This window comes from Triturus cristatus, chromosome 7 (assembly GCF_964204655.1).
Source record: "Triturus cristatus chromosome 7, aTriCri1.1, whole genome shotgun sequence".
Lineage (NCBI taxonomy): Eukaryota > Metazoa > Chordata > Amphibia > Caudata > Salamandridae > Triturus > Triturus cristatus.
In genome coordinates, this window is record NC_140590.1 from 483,252,208 (window position 1) to 483,273,610 (window position 21,403).

General features: G+C 48.5%; 1 protein-coding gene across 1 annotated transcript in view; it reads right to left on the minus strand.

Moving 5' to 3' along the window:
* Positions 1 to 21,403, minus strand: part of USP43 (ubiquitin specific peptidase 43) — a 920,725-nt gene that overhangs the window by 43,569 nt on the left and 855,753 nt on the right. The window contains exons 10-11 of the mRNA XM_085616819.1: positions 2,775 to 2,852; positions 357 to 489 (exon numbers count right to left, since the gene is read on the minus strand). Of these exons, the coding sequence (XP_085472945.1) occupies positions 357 to 489; positions 2,775 to 2,852 (211 nt within the window). The remainder of the gene's footprint in view (positions 1 to 356; positions 490 to 2,774; positions 2,853 to 21,403) is intronic.

Below are 21,403 nucleotides of genomic sequence, written 5' to 3' on the forward strand. Positions count from 1 at the left end.
CTTTATTTACAACTTGTCCTGTCACGCAAACTAAGGTGGCTACATTTAGAGTCTCTCTTTCTACCCCTATCAACTATTTGGTCCTCATTCTGCTACAAAGCCTCATTCTGAGTTGTCATAGCAGTATTTTAGTGCTTCTACTAATGCGCAACACTCGCATCGCACACTATTCCCTATGGCTGCAATGCCGCTGCACCAGGCGCAGGGGAGTGAAAGTGGGCTCTGCTATGAGCTTTGACCTTGGCTGCTAGGTCAGCTTTGGCAATGGCCACTGCCCCAACCTTTAGTATATGGTGTTGCATTGAGCTTTGTATATCGAACCGTCTTGTGCTGCTGAACTCAGTGTTACTCCCTACCTGCTCCTCCTTGGTGTAGAGCTGGAAGCACTCGTCCAGGGTGCAGCTGTGCTGCTGCTGCTGATGCACTTGCTGCTGGCCCCGGACGCTGTCAGCATCCTGAACCACCTCTTCCTGGATATTTCCAAACAACCTGTGCAAGGAAAGGGGAACAGAAAGTGTCACCGATTGTCAAAGAACCTCCATGTTCAGCAAGTCTTTTCTTTCTCACTAGACCACAACTATGCCATGAGTCAACACATCGACATTAGACCTTTGTTTCTCCCTTCCACTAGGTCTCTACTCTCAGACCACTCTCGCTTTTTTGGGGCACACCTCTCTCCCTAGACAAATCCCTTTACTCCCACTCCACAACTTCTCCCCAGACCATGTCTACTCCATTAGAACACACCGCCTTCTCAGCTCATGCCTCCTCATCTAAAAAAAAGTCCTACTCTGCAGGGGCGGCTCCTCCGCTAAGGCGAAGGAGCATTGCCCCAGTGGGAAGGTCAAAAAGGAAAACATTAAATGAAACTGACTCATTATTATCATTTTATTTTTCTGATTTTGCTCTGCTGAGTAGTGGTGGGGCTAGGCTCTCACAGAGGACCTGGAGGAGGAGTGGTTCCCACTCTCTTTAGTGCGCATGATGGTTTAGCCGGCCATCTCGGGTCAGCCAAACTGTCATGCATTTTCTCCACCCAGGCTGCCTTACAGCCCAGTTAGAGAACATGCCCAGGCTCCCTGTCCCCATTTGAGCTCCGAACCACAGCGCTTAGACCAATCACAATGCCACATTGCACTGTTGTGATTGGCCTAGGGGTGCCTGGAAACCGGAGTGCTTCCAGTTCCTGCCCTGGAGTCCTAGAAGCGGGCTGCTGGCGAAGAGGGCAGAGAGGCAGCGGCACACGTAGGTAAGTAATTTAAAAAATAAAAAAAAATCCATTCCTCCCCCCTCCCTCCTTCGACCTGCCCCCACCGCCTTTAATTAGCAGCCACCACTGCTACTCTGCAACATTGCATCTTTTTTTTTTAAAAAACATGCACCTCCAGTAATTAATTTCCTCTTCTGGGCTGTTGCTTCAAACGCTTGCAGACCTCTTCTGGTTTTGTGTGAACTCCACACAACCTGTTAAGTGTTTGGAAAGGAGACTTAACAATTGTTCTCGAGGGCATGTTTGGTGCATGGGCCGGGCCCGTGACACAGCGTGTTTACGATGTGTGTCCGACCCAGGTACCCTTCATCACACTAAATAGACTTGTCCCAGGGCTCAGGTGTCCTGGTTGGCGATCAACAGACACATGGGGCGGATGGTGGGCTTCTCTTTGCCTTTTGACCCCAAAATTGACCAGCTGGGGGTCAGACTGAGTGACTCTGGAACAATCCGCATCTTGCTCGCGATGGTATATATGGTGGGCAAAAGGGATCTTGCTAGACACTGGAGGGGTGTGCAAGCTCCGTCCATACACGAGTGGGTTTGAGGAATGTACTCTTGCGTAGTGCTTAAAAAACTGGTCTGAAAGGTGCGGGGAATCTCCCAGAAATTCAACTGCTTATGTGGGGTGTGGACCAAGAACTTGATGCAAACTCCCAGAGACTCTTGTTATCTCTACCATACTACGTGCTCATGATATGTTGGCAGTGATGGCTGTCACCTTTGCTGTTGTGTATGACTGTGGGCCCTATTTCTGAAGGCCTGCGTCACATTTGCGCTGCTGTTACATCACTTTTAGTGACGCAGTGGCAGCGTAAATAATGCACCATATTTATGAAGTGACGCATCTAGGCAGATGCGTCACTTCGTAAACCCTGCGCTACATTTTACCTGCGCCTGGTATAATGTATGGAGGATGGGCATTCTCCCACAAGAAAGGGTCGTAGGAGTGGCGCAGTGAAATCTATGAGATTTTGCTGCGCCCCTTCTAGGACGCCAATGTGTCAAAACCTTACGTCTGCCTTATGGCAGGTGAAAGAGTGACGCAGGCCCTTCCACATGGGATTGCCCCATGTGAAAGGAATATTGCTGGAGTTGCGTCGCGCTTCCGACACTTTTGCGCCGACAGATACTTCAGTAATACTGATGTATCTGTCATTCCTTGCGACATGATGCGTCTTACTGTAAATATGATGCATCATTGGTGTTGCAAGGAGGGCGCACTGAGAAGTGTTGCATCGCTGCTTTCGCGCAGTGATGCGCCACTTCTCATAAATGAGGCCCTTTATATTTTCTCTGCATTGTTCAATACATACACTGAGGCCCTCATGGCTCAGGATTCATGTGTTTATTGTTTGTGTTGGCATTTCATAAACTCAATAAAAAGACTTCCCTAATGGGACTGGAGCATGAACAGCACAGGCACTTGAGGTACCCAAAGGTTGTGCACTGTTCCAAGCTAGAGGGGCAGTAAAACTGCCTCAGCCTTCATCTGCACCCTTACCTTTCTTTGGTCTTCGGTTCCCACTCCACCAGCAGCTTCACGTGGGGAGGGCCCCCGGCTCCGCAGAACTGCAAGGCCCTGAAAGAGCAGAGAGAAGCGTCTTCAGGAGTCTAATGCTACAGAGGTCACCATGTGCAATGGTGGTCTACAGCTTGCTGGGTGAAAACATTATCCAACTGGATGATGTTGCACAGAACGATGCACAGGGCACAAACTATTTACAATGCACAGTGTACTGGAGGCACCAACTCTCAAACGAACCATGTGACAGGGCAAACAACATGAGGGCAGAAACATATGGAGGTACAATAATGTAAAGAACAGAACATCTGGCAGTAAGGCATCTGGGTACAACTCAAGAAAGGGGCAAATTATACGGGAAGCAATCAGGTAAGTGGCACTTGATCTGTGGGCACAACATGTAACAGGTAAGGGGCATACCATCACAGGTGTAGGTAACTGGAGGGCACACCCCTGAAAGAACAAACCGGATGTGAGCCCGTTGTAAGTGTTGTTCCACATGGCACAAACTATAGATCTGGTTCACAAGGTTGTACCGCCTTTGATTGTATCTTCACTGAGCGGGTTTCCAGAGCTGTACATTCAATTAGTCTGAAAAGTCTACCCGGAAAAATCACAGAGCACAGCTGTCAAAAAAGGTTATGTGCCCCTGGGTACAACCATAAATTGTGAACAGAGAGCAGTGATTTGCAGTGTTTAATTCGATAGGGTGCTTGCAGGTGGGGTCACTGTCATTCATTTTTGGGGACCGGCGCATCTTTTTTGCTCATTTAACTTTGATCGAGACAAAAGAGAAAGGCAGAAGGGGAGAAAGAAGGAGAAAGAGCGTTGGAACAGTGAGATAGAGAGAAAGCAGGGATGAAAAAGAACCTGCATAAGTGAGCTAAAGATGCAGGAAGTGTAGGGCGCTGGATGAAAGAGGCATGAGGTGGAACCCAGACTCGACATCCTTTGAATTCAGCAACCCTGACATTCAGTTACCCCCGCCGAAGGGCTTCAAGGAAAACTTTGGGCACCGGCACTTATTTTTAGGGTGACCAACAGTCCGTAAATTTCACAGACTGTCCGTCGTTTTGGTGTGATGTGCGTTGTCCGTTGTCCGTAATTATTCCTTTTACGGATGCGTTTTGTCCGTAATTTTGGACATTACAGCGTTCTCTGCGAGAAGCCCCAAGAGATTTAAAGTTCTCAGGGGCCAGCTCGCACTTCTCTGTTGAACTCCAGAGGCTGCAGCAGCCCCTCCCTGAGCTCTCACAGACTGTGGGCAGCCCATTGTAATCCCGACTGAGGCCGATTATCCCCTTTCCACTGACAATGCGCCCGCCGTCTGCCTTTAGCATATCATGTGCCAGTGAGATCGTAGTAGCTTTCCCCAAACAGAGTGCTGTGGGGAACTGGCCCCCTTGTGTAATTTGTCAATGTTGTACAAAGAGTGAACAGGGCAGGAGCAGTGACAGGACAGAAGAGGCGACAGGAAAGGAGAGGTGACGGGGCAGGAGAAGTGACCGGGCAGAAGAAGTGAATAGGCATGAGCAGGAGCAGTGAATGGATAGGAGCAGTGAACGGGGCAGGAGAAGTAATCGGGCATGAGCAGGAGCACTGACCGGACACGAGCGGTGAACGGGCAGGCACAGTGACGGGGCAGGCGCAGTGACGGGGCAGGCGCAGTGACGGGGCAGGCGCAGTGACGGGGCAGGAGAAGAGACGGGGCAGGAGAAGAGACGGGGCAGGAGAAGAGACGGGGCAGGAGAAGAGACGGGGCAGGAGAAGAGACGGGGCAGGAGAAGAGACGGGGCAGGAGAAGTGACGGGGCGAGAAGTGACGGGGCAGGAGAAGTGACGGGGCAGGAGAAGTGACGGGGCAGGAGAAGTGACGGGGCAGGAGAAGTGACGGGGCAGGAGAAGTGACGGGGCAGGAGAAGTGACGGGGCAGGAGCGGTGATTAGGCATGAGCAGGAGCGGTAACTGGGCGGGAGTGGTGAAAGGACAGGAGAAGTGACGGGGCAGGAGATGTGACGGCGTGACGGGGCAGGAGACGTGACGGGGCAGGGGACGTGACGGGGCAGGGGACGTGACGGGGCAGGGGACGTGACGGGGCAGGGGAAGTGACGGGGCAGGGGAAGTGACGGGGCAGGGGAAGTGACGGGGCAGGGGAGGTGACGGGGCAGGGGAGGTGACGTCGCAGGGGAGGTGACGTCGCAGGGGAGGTGACGGGGCAGGGGAGGTGACCGGGCAGGAGAGGTGACCGGGCAGGAGAGGTGATTACGCATGAGCAGGATCAGTGACGGGCAGGAGTGGTGATGGGGTAGGAGAGGTGACGGGGAAAGAGCGGTGATTAGGCATGAGCAGGAGCAGTGACGGGCCAGGAGCGGTGACGGGCCAGGAGTGGTGACGGGCCAGGAGCGGTGAACGGACAGGAGAAGTGACGGGGCAACAGAAGTGACGGGGCAACAGAAGTGACGGGGCAACAGAAGTGACGGGGCAACAGAAGTGACGGGGCAACAGAAGTGACGGGGCAACAGAAGTGATAGGGCAGGGCAACAGAAGTGACAGGGCAGGGCAACAGAAGTGACAGGGCAACAGAAGTGACAGGGCAGGGCAACAGAAGTTGAGGGGCAGGGGAAGTGAGGAGCAGGGGAAGTGACAAGGCAGGAGCGGTGATCGAGCATGAGCAGGAGTACTGACTGGACAGGAGAAGTGAAATTGCAGGAGCAGTGAACGGGCAGGAGGGGTGATGGGGCAGGAGAAGTGATGGGGCAGGAGAAGTGATGGGGCAGGAGAAGAGACGGGGCAGGAGAAGTGACCGGGCAGAAGAAGTGAATAGGCATGAGCAGGAGCAGTGAATGGATAGGAGCAGTGAACGGGGCAGGAGAAGTAATCGGGCATGAGCAGGAGCACTGACCGGACACGAGCGGTGAACGGGCAGGCACAGTGACGGGGCAGGCGCAGTGACGGGGCAGGCGCAGTGACGGGGCAGGAGAAGTGACGGGGCAGGAGAAGTGACGGGGCAGGAGAAGTGACGGGGCAGGAGAAGTGACGGGGCAGGAGAAGTGACGGGGCAGGAGCGGTGATTAGGCATGAGCAGGAGCGGTAACTGGGCGGGAGTGGTGAAAGGACAGGAGAAGTGACGGGGCAGGAGATGTGACGGCGTGACGGGGCAGGAGACGTGACGGGGCAGGGGACGTGACGGGGCAGGGGACGTGACGGGGCAGGGGACGTGACGGGGCAGGGGAGGTGACGGGGCAGGGGAGGTGACGGGGCAGGGGAGGTGACGGGGCAGGGGAGGTGACGGGGCAGGGGAGGTGACGGGGCAGGGGAGGTGACCGGGCAGGAGAGGTGACGGGGCAGGGGAGGTGATTACGCATGAGCAGGATCAGTGACGGGCAGGAGTGGTGATGGGGTAGGAGAGGTGACGGGGAAGGAGCGGTGATTAGGCATGAGCAGGAGCAGTGACGGGCCAGGAGCGGTGACGGGCCAGGAGCGGTGACGGGCCAGGAGCGGTGAACGGACAGGAGAAGTGACGGGGCAACAGAAGTGACGGGGCAACAGAAGTGACGGGGCAACAGAAGTGACGGGGCAACAGAAGTGACGGGGCAACAGAAGTGATAGGGCAGGGCAACAGAAGTGACAGGGCAGGGCAACAGAAGTGACAGGGCAACAGAAGTGACAGGGCAGGGCAACAGAAGTTGAGGGGCAGGGGAAGTGAGGAGCAGGGGAAGTGACAAGGCAGGAGCGGTGATCGAGCATGAGCAGGAGTACTGACTGGACAGGAGAAGTGAAAGGGCAGGAGCAGTGAACGGGCAGGAGGGGTGATGGGGCAGGAGAAGTGATGGGGCAGGAGAAGAGACGGGGCAGGAGAAGAGACGGGGCAGGAGAAGAGACGGGGCAGGAGAAGAGACGGGGCAGGAGAAGAGACGGGGCAGGAGAAGTGATTAGGCATGAGCAGGAGCAGTGACGGGGCAGGGGAAATGACAAAGGAGCGGTGAAGTGGTAGGAGAAGTGACCGGGCAGGAGAAAGTGACAGGGCAGGAGAAGTGACTTGTACTTATGTTCATTGTCTATTTATTTATATACTAGTGCATGACATCCACTGATGTATCTGTGAAGCATACCTTTTTTCATGAATTTTTGTCCTGAATTTTGACCTTGTCCTGAATTTTTACACTCACCATCCTGAATTTCCACCCATGCCAGTAGTCCACCCTAAGCATTTTATGAATTAGGCACTGGGTATTCGTGTTTCAAAATGAACTCCCTATAGAAGTGAATTGAGGATGAATTCCATTATACAACTTTTTAAGCCTCAAAGTAATTTTCATGCTATACAGGGGCAGATGAGAAGGGTGCGGCTCAAGGCGATTTCAGAGATCCCAAAGAATACACATGTGCAATTGCCAGCTGCAGTACTGCCTGTCTGTTCTTTAATCCGCCACTTAGACAAAACCTACCAAGAGCAAGAGGCAAGAGCGAGCTTAGAGGAAGCACAGGAGCTACAATGATGGGAGGAGCTGCAGAGAGTACTCAGCCCATGATCTGCAGGGAGATTTGGAGGTCCAAGCTGCAAAAAGATCTAGGAGATACAGAAGAACTAGGAGTTGCCAAGAGAACAAGGCGCTGAAAGGAGAGCCAGGACTCTGAGGGTGACTTGGAGCTGTAATGAAGCCATAACCTGCAGTGGCAGTATAAGAATGCACAGGGCCCAGAATCTGCAGGGCAACAAGGCCTGAAGGGATATCAGGAGCAGCACAAGTAACAGGAGAAAGGAAGCCCAGGAGCTGCAAGGACACAATATGAAAAAAGGAGCCACCGGCATCATTGAAATGATAGTTGAAACACACCTAGGAGCTAGGACGACTGGCGTGGCAGCCAGCCCCTAACCAGGAGCTCGAGAAGGATTTGGGGCGCATGAGGTTTAGAGCAGGAGTGAGTGCCAGAGGTATCAGGGGAGAAAGGAGCTACTGATATAGACAAGAAATGCAAGGCGGCCAGATGCTGCAAGGAGTAGAGAAACTGAAAAGATGCCACAAGCTGCATTAGCATATAGGGGGAGATGGATATGGAAACTCCTGATAGGACAAGTGGTGCATAAGAGCCAGGAGCTGAATGAGTCTAAAGCTGCAGGAGCTGAGGGGAAATCAGGAATGGTAGGGTTACAGATGATGATCTGGGGGAAGAGGTGTGTTCAGGGACATCATGTCCAAAAAGGGTGTTCTCATCTCAAGGGCTTCAGGGCACCAGGAGCTAAAGATAGTCTTCAGCCTGAGAGCTGTAAATGTGCTAGGAACTGAAGGGAACTATCAGCCTAAAAGGATCTTAGGAACGAAGGGCTAGATGTTGGAAAGAAAATGGCATTTCTTAACAGACTGAATCGCAATTTCGGTTGGTTAAGAAACGCAATACTGCCTTCCAATGTGTACAAAGACCTAAATGCGGTTGCTAAAAGCCATTTCTACCCAGTAGAAATCGCATTTTGTGATTCTATAAATAGGAAATCACAAACGGGGATATGCTACCTGCAATTTCCTAAGCACATGTACAAAGCATTTTCTAAATGTAAAATGGGCATTCAGGAAATGCTATCACCATCGACTCCAATTGGATGATAACCATATACACACAAAATGCATTTTTTATAGTGCCATGTAGCGTGTGCATGCCCACAGGGCATTTGTGCACTTTACATAGGCACCACGTTTTTTGGGGGTGCATCAAGGAGGGGCCTTAGGGCCATAGGCAGCCTTGGTTTTGCATTTCCTAATATGCAATTTCCTGTTAGGAAATTGCAAATTTGTAAATGCAAAACCATTCGTACCCATGGGCCTTGAGGCCCACAGGAATGAATGGTTTAGCATTTCGTAAATAGCGATTTTCTAATAGTGATTCCCATTCTGCATTTCCTAAATAGCTATTTCTTAGGATTCACTATTTAGGAAATGCAAACTGGAAGTTTCGTACATCTGGCCCTAAGGGAGCATTGACCTCAGGAACTGCATACATGCCTACAGCTAAAAGAGCCAATTGTCCCAGACCTCAAGGGAAGTGGCAGATAAAGAAAGCCCTCGTCCCACAAACTGCAGATTCACAAGGACCTAAAGGAAACATTCAGCACCGGAGCTACAGGGACAAGAGTATTTAAAGTGAGCTCTCAGCCCAGAGTGGCATGGATGATATGAACTAAAGGCAGTCTAAACACAAGAGATGCAGGGATGATAGGAACTAAAGGCAGAGATGCAGGGATGCCCGGGCCAAAATGCAACCCTCATTCCAGAATCTTCAGGCACAACAGGACCTAATGGGAGCAGAGCCCAGGAGCTAGAGACACACTAGGATTTAGGAAGGAAGCTCTCACCCCAGGAGTCGCAGGGATGACACAAACAAAAGGCACTGTCAACCCAGGAGGTGCATGGATGCCAGGATATAAAGGAGTGCTCAGCCCAGAAGCAGAAGTATGAGACTGCAGCTCCAGTTATAGACCAAGAGCTGTGGAGAGGCCAGGAGTAGGAAGAAGGCCATGAGCAGCAGGGACAGAAGAGGTAATCATAGGCACTAGGAGCTACAGGTAGGCTAGGGGCTGCAGCTGGCAACACAAGAGGGCAGGAACTTAAACACTGCAGAGGGATCTGGTCACTGGAATGTAAATTGTTGCAAATTCAGTCCGATGCCTCAATGGACTAATGCATCCACTGCAAGGATGCGTTTCATCACATGGTCACAGGTTCATATCCCAATTGGTTTACTAGGCCTTTTATTCTCCCAAGTACCATTGTGTTTGGAGACAACAACAGTAAACATCTGTTCTTCAGTGCCAATGTACTTCTCGGGTGAATATGTACTTTACAGATGCACCAGTTATTTTATCCTTGGCTTCCTAGGCCCTGCCCTCTTATTTCTCATACATTTGGCAATCTAGTTTGTTGAGTGTTTATTAATGTCTATATCATTTTCAGTGATATGTAGGTTTTCCTTTCTAAACACAATTTGGGACTCTCATTGGTATGATGTTGAGAATCTACCAGTAGGGTCTGGTTTACCCGATTAGCGCTTTAATGCCTTATGTAAGTATACATGGATCATTTGGAGGCTTTTTCACAGTCCTGACCAATTGATCCTTCTTTATAACATTATTGGCCTCTCCAGATACAAAACACCAGAGACAATTTACATTTTTTTTAAAGCACAGAGTGCAGACAACACAACCTCTCCAAGAAGCGGAGACTGTAATATTTTATATTTAATATATAAAAGTCCATCTCTAATTTCCTTATTTCAAATGACTTGTGACACATCTAGTCACCTGTAATAAAGAAATTACATGGCCGCTCAACTGTAATGTTGGAGATTCTCCCCTTGCCTCTTTTTGGATCCTTCATTTTCTTTGTGAGGATATGGGAATCAAGCGCCGCCTCCTTGAATGCATAGTTTTCAACATTTGAAGAAAAAAAAATCCCAGGACCCTTTGCAGCAGCCCAGATAGAAAGTTCTTGTTTGCGTAAATGTGTGTAATAAAGAGGAAGTTTCTGCAGCAATTTACTCAGGACAGTCTCCAACTTGCCGGGACGGTCCCTGCAAAAACGGTACAGTTGGCAACTATGGTAATGACAGCTGCAACGTATTCTTCAGAGGCGAAGCCAGACAATCAAACTTTGTGGGTCTGCGTGCACCCAGATTTGGAACGTGTTATGGTTACATATTGCCATTGGCCTCGTGGTTTATTATGTCATCCTAACGCTTTGATGCAACATAGAATCATACTACCCGGTTACCCACTCTGTATCCTCTACATATGAAATCATCATCGAAGATCACAGCTACCCAAAATGAACTAAAGTGTTTTTAAAACTCCATACCAAAACCTGTGTTTTCGTAATGAAAAAAATAAATAATGAGCATAAGGATACATTTTAGTTTGAAGAAATTACCCGAATTACATAATAAGGGCGGCTGCTTGGCATGTTGACAATATTTTTCCAAACGGATGCTACCCTTTAGTGGTACATTCGTTCAGCTCAATTGCAGCGCTCCCAAAAATTAGCGGGGAAGGGAGTGGTGCCGTAAAGGGTTATTTTATATTTTACTACTGTAGAAAATGCACAAGGAATAAAGTATTGCGGTTTCTTATTACACACGAGTGCAATATCACAATGAGCCAGAAGGTGGCAGCCGTTCCTAGGAGAAGCAGAAACCTTTCGCAGACTGCATTAACTGTGCTGATGAAGTGAATGCGAACATTAGTTTAACATTATTGTTGCGTATTCTCCCTATGTCGGTGGTCTTCAAACTGTGAAGATCGACCCTCTGGTGGATCGTGGTTCTATAAGAAGGGTGGTGGTCCCACAACAAAGAAACACAAATCTTCGAGGGTGTTTCTTTTTTTACTTAACACGGTGGATTGGGATTGCATACCTGTCTGCCTAAAAAGACCCAATATAGGGTGACGTCAAACAATGACCGCGATAAGAGTTTCGCCCTCATTGTGTGGGTAACCTTCTTTCAGGGCTCTTTTTATGGCTCTTGTGCTTGTTCTGTGGATACTTTTCTTCCTGCTGTCTGGCAGCTGCTCTCAAGAGCTGGGTCCAGATGCTGGGCTGAGGAGAGGTTGGACACAGAGGAGTTGTAGGAAAGCTGTCCACAATCACAATCTGCGGAATTTATTAAGTAAAGGCTGATAGTGCTAGGAACAGTTAGTTACTTACTAAGCCACTTCTGCACTAGCAACCTTCCATAGGCTCTAGTCATAGCTGCCAAGGTTTCAGATTGCCATGTGTGACATTTTCTTAATTGTAGTGTAATTATGAGAGACATTTCAACAAATATGAGTGACACTTATTTGCGAGCAAAATCAAGCAATGAAGATGAGGGAAACCTAAATATAAAAAATTATACTAAAATTATGAAAATGTCACACACAGCAATCTGAAACCTTGGCAGCTATCTAATAAAACTTCAACTCCAACCTTAGCATGAACATTTAAAACGTCAGCAGCTTTCATTGTTTACTCTTACCAAGTTCAATGAGTCGCAGTGCTGCAGCTGGAGCTATAAAGGCTGCTGGCCATGGGTTCCCGTGGTCTCTTGGAGTCCGTCACACTCCTTGGCTCCAGGCAGCTGCTGGCAATCGGGATACATTTCAGGTAGTAATGACGGTGAGATAATCTGCTAAGTGGCAAAAAATGCTGTCTCGAGAGCCGTGCTTGTTGTGCCTTTTAAAGACGCAGCACCTGCTCTCAGACTCCCGCTGTGTGGGACACAACCTTCAGGGGCTAAAATGTCAGGAAGTGTCGAGGTCAGGAGGTGACAGGTCAAACACCCGCCTCCACCTGTAATTATCAAACTCGGCACAGGGGCGGCAATGACCTCTTGGAGGCCGAGCGAGCAGGAAATTCTGATTTAAAAAGTGAGTGTGTCAAAGGAGGTAAATACATTGGCTCTGCCTTAAATCCCAGAGCGAGCGCAATCATCACAGTAGGTTCCGGTAAGGTCGGATTCGCGCTGCCCGCATTCTCAAGAGGTATAGTTGCAGGCACTAAATTGCAAGGGAGGCGGCACGATCAAAGAAGTTACGTATTTTACTGACCACACAGCGCACAACGCAAGCGGTGCAAGCACTACAGCGGCAGGACTTACTTGCTGCTACCAAACTGCACATAACTAGCGCTAACCCGGCCCACCTTTAAGTGCCCTGTCTCGACTGCGCAGCCATTGGGCAGATCATTGCAGCCATCACGCATTAACTACACTCCACGCTATTACTTGAAGAGTAAAAGTCCATTTCATTAGGACAAGGTTGCAACCATTTAGACTTTATTAAACAGTACATAAATGCAATAAAGATACTTTTCCCATCCCATACCGACTCATTCTCCATTCATCCTTCTCAAAACCATCTCACCTGTTTGACTCTTCCCCATTCACTCGGTGACCTCCTTCCTCTCCCCATTCTCACCTTCACTTGCTCTCCAAGCCTCCTCTGTTGAATTTCCTTCATTGCCTGCCGCGCCCTGCTATCAGTCACCAGTGTACCGTTCTCCCTCCCTCCCCCCCTCCCCTCTAGGGGTGGATCCACCCGTATGTGACTCACCACCCCTCCAAAGTACCGTAACGTCGCTACTCTGCAACCTGCCCTAAACTGGCACGCTAAGACCGATCCTAGTGCCATGCCCTCCACCTAAAACCTGTAGGGTGGGTGGGTGGACAAACTTTTAGCTCTAAACCCCCCGGTGGTTCTAAGTTGTCAGGAAGAGGCTGGAGCCTCCTCTCCTGACACCTTATATACATTTTTAAACTCCCGCCCCTTCCCCAGTCCTCTAAATCCCTCCCCCACCTTGTCCTTCCGGCCTTGGGCGAATAGCCCCGGGGGAAGACTGGTCTGCGACCTTCGCTTCCCCCGGGGGCCATCACTCTCCTGACGTGCGCACGTGATCCAAAATGCTGAGGGTGAATGTATCTCTGCAGCTGAGCCAGCACCCAGCCGCAAGCAGTGCGGACTGGCGTTGACCGCGGCTTTGCTCCGAGTGCTAATTATAATACTGCCGTCCTCAAGCTTTGACAGCTAAGTACGAAAGGTGCTATATGCGTGATAATTATTTTTAATGTGGCAATGCGGGGACTTGCCTTCAAATGGGTTAGGCTAACGCATGATGTGTGACACTTGGCAGGACTGTCTAGTTGGTGGTTAGTGATTGGAGACAGGGTTATAAAAGGAAGCGGGAGTGAGGCAGCGGTGTTGGAACAATCTTCAGAGTGGGGGTGCTGCCATTAATACTATTTCACTGAAGTCAAAATAATTGTGAAAAATCCTAGTCACACAAAAAACAAGTGTAGCAAATGTGCGATTGCCAGCCAGTGGGTGAGTGGTATGGGTAGTGTATGCAGCCGGTGGTGCATTTTGGAGCACTGGTGTGGTACGGTAGGTACTGTCTTTTTCAGACAGCCCAATTTCTGAGGATATGGCCACTAAAATTGAATTGACATGCCATTTTACAGGTAAAACTGTGCAGCGCACAAACGATAATGTGTGAAAATCGTAGTTCAGTGAATATTTATCTCTTGCGCATCACCAAGTAAATGGTCTCGACTTGTTTTAATCCTATTAAAATCTCAAACCTCAGAATTACCCAAAAATGTGATTCATTTGTTCGTTCCTAATTGCCAATATATTTTGAAATATGTGCAGAGTTCATTTACAGGTATTTAAATGTTGTATATTAGAAAAAAACTGACATCCTACTGCTTCTTTCAGTTTCTGTGCCTCAGCAAGATTATCACCCAGGTCACGTTGTCAAAATCCTCTCACTTTGCAGCCAGAGAAGTAAAAGTAAACACCAGTTTACCAATACGTAGAAGTTTGTCTGAAGACATACCCTGACATTTGACCTTTGTCTCTGAATGCACAGCAAAAGTGACGAGATAAACACAAAATGTAAAGGCATCAAAATTGTTCATTCCCCTTCTGAACTCTGTGATGGCTTTTTATGTGGGTGCTGCAGCAGCCCCCTATACCCTACTTCCAGCGCCTATGGTGACAGGAGTGGTTGACAGCACTAAGAGTGGGACAGTGGTAGGTGAGAGGGCAGTGATGGAGAGGTGGGCAATGGAAGGGGACAGGAAAGAGGAAGGATTGACATACAATGATTGACAGGAGAGAGGAAGGGCACTAGAGGGGGCACGAGAGAAGAAGTAAACTTTTACAGAAGCCACCGTGACAGGAGGATATTGGCAAAAAAGAAGGGCATTGACAAGAGATGTGGGCAGTTTGGAAGAGCTGGGTGGTGGTGGAGAGGTGGGCACTGAGAGGGCATGGGCATTGACAAAGGAGGTAGGCAGTCATGTAGGGGCTGTGGAAGTGACACGAACGGTGGACACCTAGTGGAGAAGTGGACACCTTTGGGGGAAGTGGACATTGTCTGGAAAGGGGCCAGTGACAGCAGAGAGGGACACTGACGGGAGAGGTGTTTAGTGATAGAGGTTCCTACTGATGAACAGTGGCCACTGGTGGATTTTAAAAGTGGTATTGCGGAAAAGTTATACCCAAGATTCACGAGCAAATGAGCCCAAACTTAAAAAGGTGTGGGGTGGGTACGTGATGGGGGCATGGAACCCCAAATAAGGATCACATGAGAGCAGGTGAGGCAGAGGCACCCACCCAGTATTAGGTGTACATCTGTCCTGGTGTACATTGAATACAGTGTCGTCGAGAAGCTTCAGCGATGTCATATAGACAATAAGACAACACAGTAGTTAAGCACATACCTACCACAGTTCTAATTGTTAAATGTTGCAATCTCATATATTGCAATTTGCCAACCATGCACAGCCTACGGAAGTTCATCGACATCAACACAATAACACAGTGAAGTTAATGTACCATAACAGTGGCTACAGCCACAACATACTATAATTAAAGTCACCCGACAGGCCAAAACAATAGTTGAACACTATTCCATGACCGCAATCACCCTTAAATTCATTATTTTTAGCTATGATTCTTTTTATTTATTATTCAGCGTCCCTGGCTGCTGCCTTTCAGCCGGGATATGTGAGACAGTCAGAAAGACCACTTGGCAGTGGCTATGCAAAGAAGGTGACTATTTTTTTTTGATGAAGACGAGTCTCTGAACTGAAACTTAAACATGAATCTCTTCATGAGATGGCAGTGAGTGTGCTGGCCCGGCTGTACCGCCATTTTGTAACTCATGTGACTACTGATGACGCAGAAAGTAATATGTGTATTTGATTTTCAAACAAGGGCATCGGAAAAGCTTCTTGTATGTCACGCAAACCACCATAGATTCAGGTAAGCGCGTGAGGGAGACGGAGATCAGATCTGCAGCAGGAATGAGCATAAGAGTGTCCAGTCTTATTGGAGCATCCATGCACAACCGAGCCAGATCCCAACTGGTAAAGAATCTTTTCCAGGGACCTTGGAATGCCATACACCACTCGCAATGCTGGGCCAATGAGGACACTGGTCAAACACCATTCATGTAGGAGAATACATGCAGTACAGAAACTTGTTTATAGAACATAAAATGTACAGAATAAGGAATACTTGCTAGAATACTAAGCACACAACCTGCCACAGCACATTATCACAATTAACATTCCACAAACTACAATAGTTATTAATTATATGGTTTCACTTGCCAGTGCCACAACGAAGCCAGTATGCCACTCAGTTTGTCTGAGCACTACTGTTGTGAGTCGCTCAGTCGCAGAGCCTTGCAATCCGCGATATTTATTTTATTGATGCGCATTGGCTTCAAGGCGCACAGAATGGCAGACTCCTTCCTTGAGTGATTTTTGAACAGGAGCGCAGCACCGCTCACTTGTGGTTCTTTCGTTGCCTCGTCTGTAATGAATTCGCTTTGCAATCCGGGCCTGAGCTGATCCCTGGGTCATGTCCGACATCGACAGAAACAAACCTAATATGCATCCATCGATTATCGGAAGTCACGCTTTTCAGGACAGAAAGGCTCCACAATTCGCAGGTTATGACTTATCATGTTTCACGGGTCAGAGTCCAAACGTACACCTTGCTTTCCGACTGGCTGCAGATTCCAAAAATTGCAACATGGAAAAACATGTTCTTTGATTTGCAAACACAGCCAGGATGCTTTAAATCCAGTCCCCTCTACCTTCATCTTCGGACTGATGGGGATTTCCTTTTGCAGTGGATGAACAAGCGCCGCACTGCACCCTGCTTAATTTGTGTCATCATTTCATTTAGGATTTTAATAAGTGGTCACTTCAATAGGTATATAATATATGCCTAATCATGCCTCATATTTCATCTCTGGCCACAGCATACCCTAGCAATTGATTCTACTCCATAGACACCACGCAGTCATTTCACCTCGCTGGTTAGATTGTTTTACTCCGTAAGCTTCCGACTCAGAGCGCCACTGCCGCCTTTTGGCCTGCGAGGTCAGGTCATCCCCACCTCTCCCTCATGCACGAGCCATTACTGCACAAAGAGAAAGGAAGAGAGCAAAGAACAGAAGCGGCCGTCACTGCATGGCTTCATTATAAAGCCATGCAGTGATTGGTCATTGTCCTCTGGACCTGAACCGCCCACTCATGCGCTGCCTCATGTGCAGAACTACTGAGCCAGAGGCCTAACCATGTGTCAGCCAATCCAGACACTGCTCCCATGCTGGTATCTTATCAAAACAGCATGAGAGCGGTGCCAGGATTGGCTCGGACAGGCGACCCCAGTGTTCATTAGGAGTTCAGGGGGGCTGAGGATGTGAACACCAGGCTCATTAACCGCGCCTGTGGTGAGAGGCCTCCAGTGCACATGTCAGGCTGGTGACAGAAAGGCAGTCGCCCAACCCGATATGCGCACCTCAAAGTGTGAATGTGTAAATGACCCAGGTGAGCCTGAATAGTAATCACGTCTGCGAGTGCCTGCTGTCAATTATTTTTAAGACCCACCCCTGCACCTCACTCTAAGAATTCCAACTCATGGCTGAAAAAAAAGCAATGCCGCACCTGCGGCTCAAGAAAAAGACTACTTAAATGTATTTATTTAATACGGGGGCCAAGGAGGGTAACGACGGGGGTAAGATGGGGGCGTAACACCCCAACTGAGGAATAACCTTGTGGATTAAATGTTGGTTCAACGGCAGGAAAGAGGGGCCAGTGCTGGAAGAGTTAACCAGTGACAGGAGATCTGGGCAGCGCATAATGACGGCAGAAGTAGACACTTCCATGCAAGGTGGATACTAATGGAAGACGTTACCAGTGACGATAGAGAGGGGCACTCTGGAGTATGACGGTGGTGATGCAGGCAGTAGCTGCAAAGGCGTGCTCTGGCTCATGATGGGATTGGGGTGGGGGCCATGAGTGTTGTGAAGAAGAGAGCAGGAGGGAATAACAAACAGAAGAGACAAGGCAAAGGCCCCAGTCCTGTCTCCACAAAGCCCATGTGCGATCTTCATTGTCCATGTCCGGCATTCACTTTCGTCACTGCATCACCATCCGCCCTCCCCATTCACCAAAGTTTGGAAGTGGGGCAGACATAACAAGTTTTTGTGCACGGGGCTCAGCCGTACATAGCTTGAACCCACTCTCCTAGACGTACATGGTGTGATTTGGAATTCTCACATGAAGTTTCTTGAGTGATGTTGCAGTCTAGTGTCACATTCCTATAAACTTATAATGTATTCCCTTATTAAAGTAATTTTGGAGTGCACGCCCAACCATACAGTAGCAGAACGCTGGACAAACACCAACAAAAGCATGCAATTATAAAGGCAAAGAATAATGGAGCTGTCATTTCATTCGTTAAGAATAGCTCTTTGAAGAGGGGTTTCAGACCTTGCAGAACATTAGGAGTGGTGCACTGCAGCCTACCTTAGACTTTCCTCTACACATATCCTGACAGACATGCAAGATTGATTGGCACTTCTTTCTTGAAGGATTTTGCTTCTTGTGGTTCAAAGTTTTCCACAGTGGTTTCCTTACGTATTTAGAAAGGAAGGTACAGACATACTGTGGTGTAAGTAAGGCGGAGGACCGTTCATTATTCAGACTTCCAGGATGATTTTCTTTCTTCCTGATCTCATCCTTGCAGATGCATGGAGGATTCCTGTGGTTGGAGTCGGGGTCTCTTTTGGGAGGGTTTTGACTGTCTGTGGGAGCTAGGACCAGAGATCGGTTGACCTAGGCCACTAGTACAAGTAGGGCACACTGATCTTCTCTGCAGCGCACCTTTAACGGGATGTGCTGGAGGCAGGGCAGGCCAGTGCACTCTATTAGTGAAAGAATGGCAGTTGTATGATGCCTTCAGTCTGACTACTACCGTGCAGCTAGCAGCCTGCCCTGGAAATCTAAGGGGATAGAGACCTCCCTGCAGCTGGGTGCAGTGACTAACTGCACCCACCTGCAGGGGGGTGCCTGGTTGGATCCCTGAGCACTTTCCCCCCTTCCAAGGGTGTCTTTGACTGAATGTGCCCCACCTCTATGTGACAAACTGTCCGTGCACCTCCTAATAGTCTTCTTGTCCGCACCTATAAAAAGGGTAAGCCACAAAGTCTTTTCTCATTTGCATGGTGTCACAACACTGCGAAAATGTAGGAGCGCCCTCTGGTGATTGCACAGTGCATAATCTCTGCATGCACCATCCGTATTATAGAAAGGACCAATAAGCATATGCAGCCCCTTCTTTAAGACTAGAGCTCACTGGGGGTCCAACAAACTGGTACATAGGCCTGTTGCGCCCCCCTGACCACTTACTGGATGGGGGCGGTGAGGGGCTCTACAAAAAGCAATGTATAAGGAATAAAGTGATGTTGTTTCTTCTTGCATAGGAGTATAATATAATAATCCAGAAGGCGTCAGCACTTACCAGGAGAAGCATAAACCTTTTGAGGAAGGTATAACTGTGCAGATGTATAGAGTTAATGCTAACATTACAGTTTAACATTAATGGAATTCTGCTCCCTGGAACACGCCACCTAGTGGGCACCTGACTCAGGTATGATCAGCTTGATTCTCTTGAGCATATGAGGTTACTAGGAAAAAATAACTGATCTGAAGTTCTTACATGCAGAAACTGTCATTTATGGAGAACTCTAATGATTTAGCCACAGTCCTTATTGAGAGAGTTGAGCCTCGTGGTTTGCATTGGTCCACGGTCACGGATGGACCTTGGTATCGTCATTTTACTGTTAGCCGGTTATGTTCTCATACGTTCTCAACTAAGTGTGGGGCTAGATTGGGACTCGGGCAAATAAGCGCTTCCAAGGAACAGCCCTGCAGCCATCTACTGGCCCTTCATTCATATCGGCGGCCAGTGTGAAGCCTTTCGCCATTTTCAAGTTCTCTTGGCTAGGTACTCTCTCCCAGTCTTTCTCGTGGAACGCCACTCATCCAGTGCCTGTAGCCCTTCTGGAGTCATGGCGCTCCACTCAACCAGTGCCTGCTGCCTTCTCCAGCTTGAGACATCTTTGCTCCACAAAACAGACCGGGGTTAAAGTTCCTTCCTAACAGGTTCAGCCTCTTATGTGCGACCAATCACATTCATTTGTGATCTGGCATTCCCCGTAACCCCACTGAGCATTGCAGGAATTTTAAAATGTTGTTCAGGTCAATGTCATGCCTTTCCCATACATACATGAACTTTAATGTTGTTCAGGTCAACCCTTCCAATACACACACATGATCTTTTATGTTGTTCAAGGTCACTCTTGTCCCACACACTCGACCTTTTATGTTGTTCAAGGTCACTCCTGTTCCATACACACGCGATCTTTTATGTTGTTCAAGGTCACTCCTGTCCCACACGCACGATCTTTTATGTTGTTCAAGGTCACACCTTCCTGATAGGCTCTAACAACCTCGGCTGTACTTCTGTGGTATGGGAAAGCTTCCATAAGGTTTATGGTAAAATAGCTCAAAGCTTTGATGTTTTAGTTCATTTTACGTTTAGAACCTATTGTGTATTTTAGTAATAAAAGTGTATTGATAATTATCCTTTTCTCGAGACCTTAAACACTTTAAATGAATTTCCATTTAGCTTGTTGATCTCTGTACTCTCAAAACAGCTCTAGCGCTGTAAAGTTTGGCTGTTCAGGGACGACTTCTATGAGTGAGTCACAGCGCACTTGAGGGGAGCCCTCTGACGTGCTTCGTTTGTGAAGCTAGGAGTAATGCATTGTGGGATATCAGCCAAAGACTTGGACATCTAGTCCCTCTCCCGCTCCTCACAGTCATTATCTTGAGGGTCAGCCCATGCCCCGGCACACCGCTCAGCAGACGCCCTCGAGACTCCCAGTGTAAATGACATTTGAGAGTTTAGAACTGAGACGGCAGAATAGACATTCGTGTTGGTTCCCGCCATCTCCTTACTCACGCCGCCTCTGCACTGGACTTTGTATGCGGGGCTGACACAGATCCAGTTTTTCTACAGTAAAAGAGTCCCCGAGGCATGTGGCAGTGTCTCAGATGGCAATACTGCGAGACGATGAGTAGAAGTAGTTGTGAAAAAAAATCTTTAAGTGCTTGTACTCCTCAGGGTTTGGTGAAGCAGTGCAGCCATGTTGATGCTATCATTGGCTCTCGCTCAAAGCAATGTCATTAAAACATGAATTTACTTTGGTTATCCGGTGCCTTTAAAATGTGATTGTAATCACACAAAAATTCAATAACGAAAGTGCACAGTGTTCTGCAGTTTTGGACACACTGATCTGTGGCATTGTGCCACGCAGTGGAAACACTACTATGGTTGTAGTGCAGGGATTAATGGACATGATTTCCCCCTCATAGCAGGAAAAATAACCTCACTTATTTTGAGCCGGTGTTTGAAGGCCATGAGCTCAAGGACTTACTTTTCAACATGAGACTTTAACCTTGAAAAAGGAGAGAAAAAAGCAGGAAAGAAAGAACACAGGAGGAAGAGAGATAGGAAAACATGAAATACAGGGTGGGAACGGAGGCGACACCAGCTGCAATCAAGACTAGAACAGCTTTGGTATTTGCAACCCTGGCATTCAGCATGGTGGGCTATAAGAAAAATGTTGAGCCCTGCACTTTTTTTCAAACAAATTAAGCACTGAACTAAATGAATTCACAAATTATTGTGAAATCAAGAGCAGGGTGGCTCCCGAT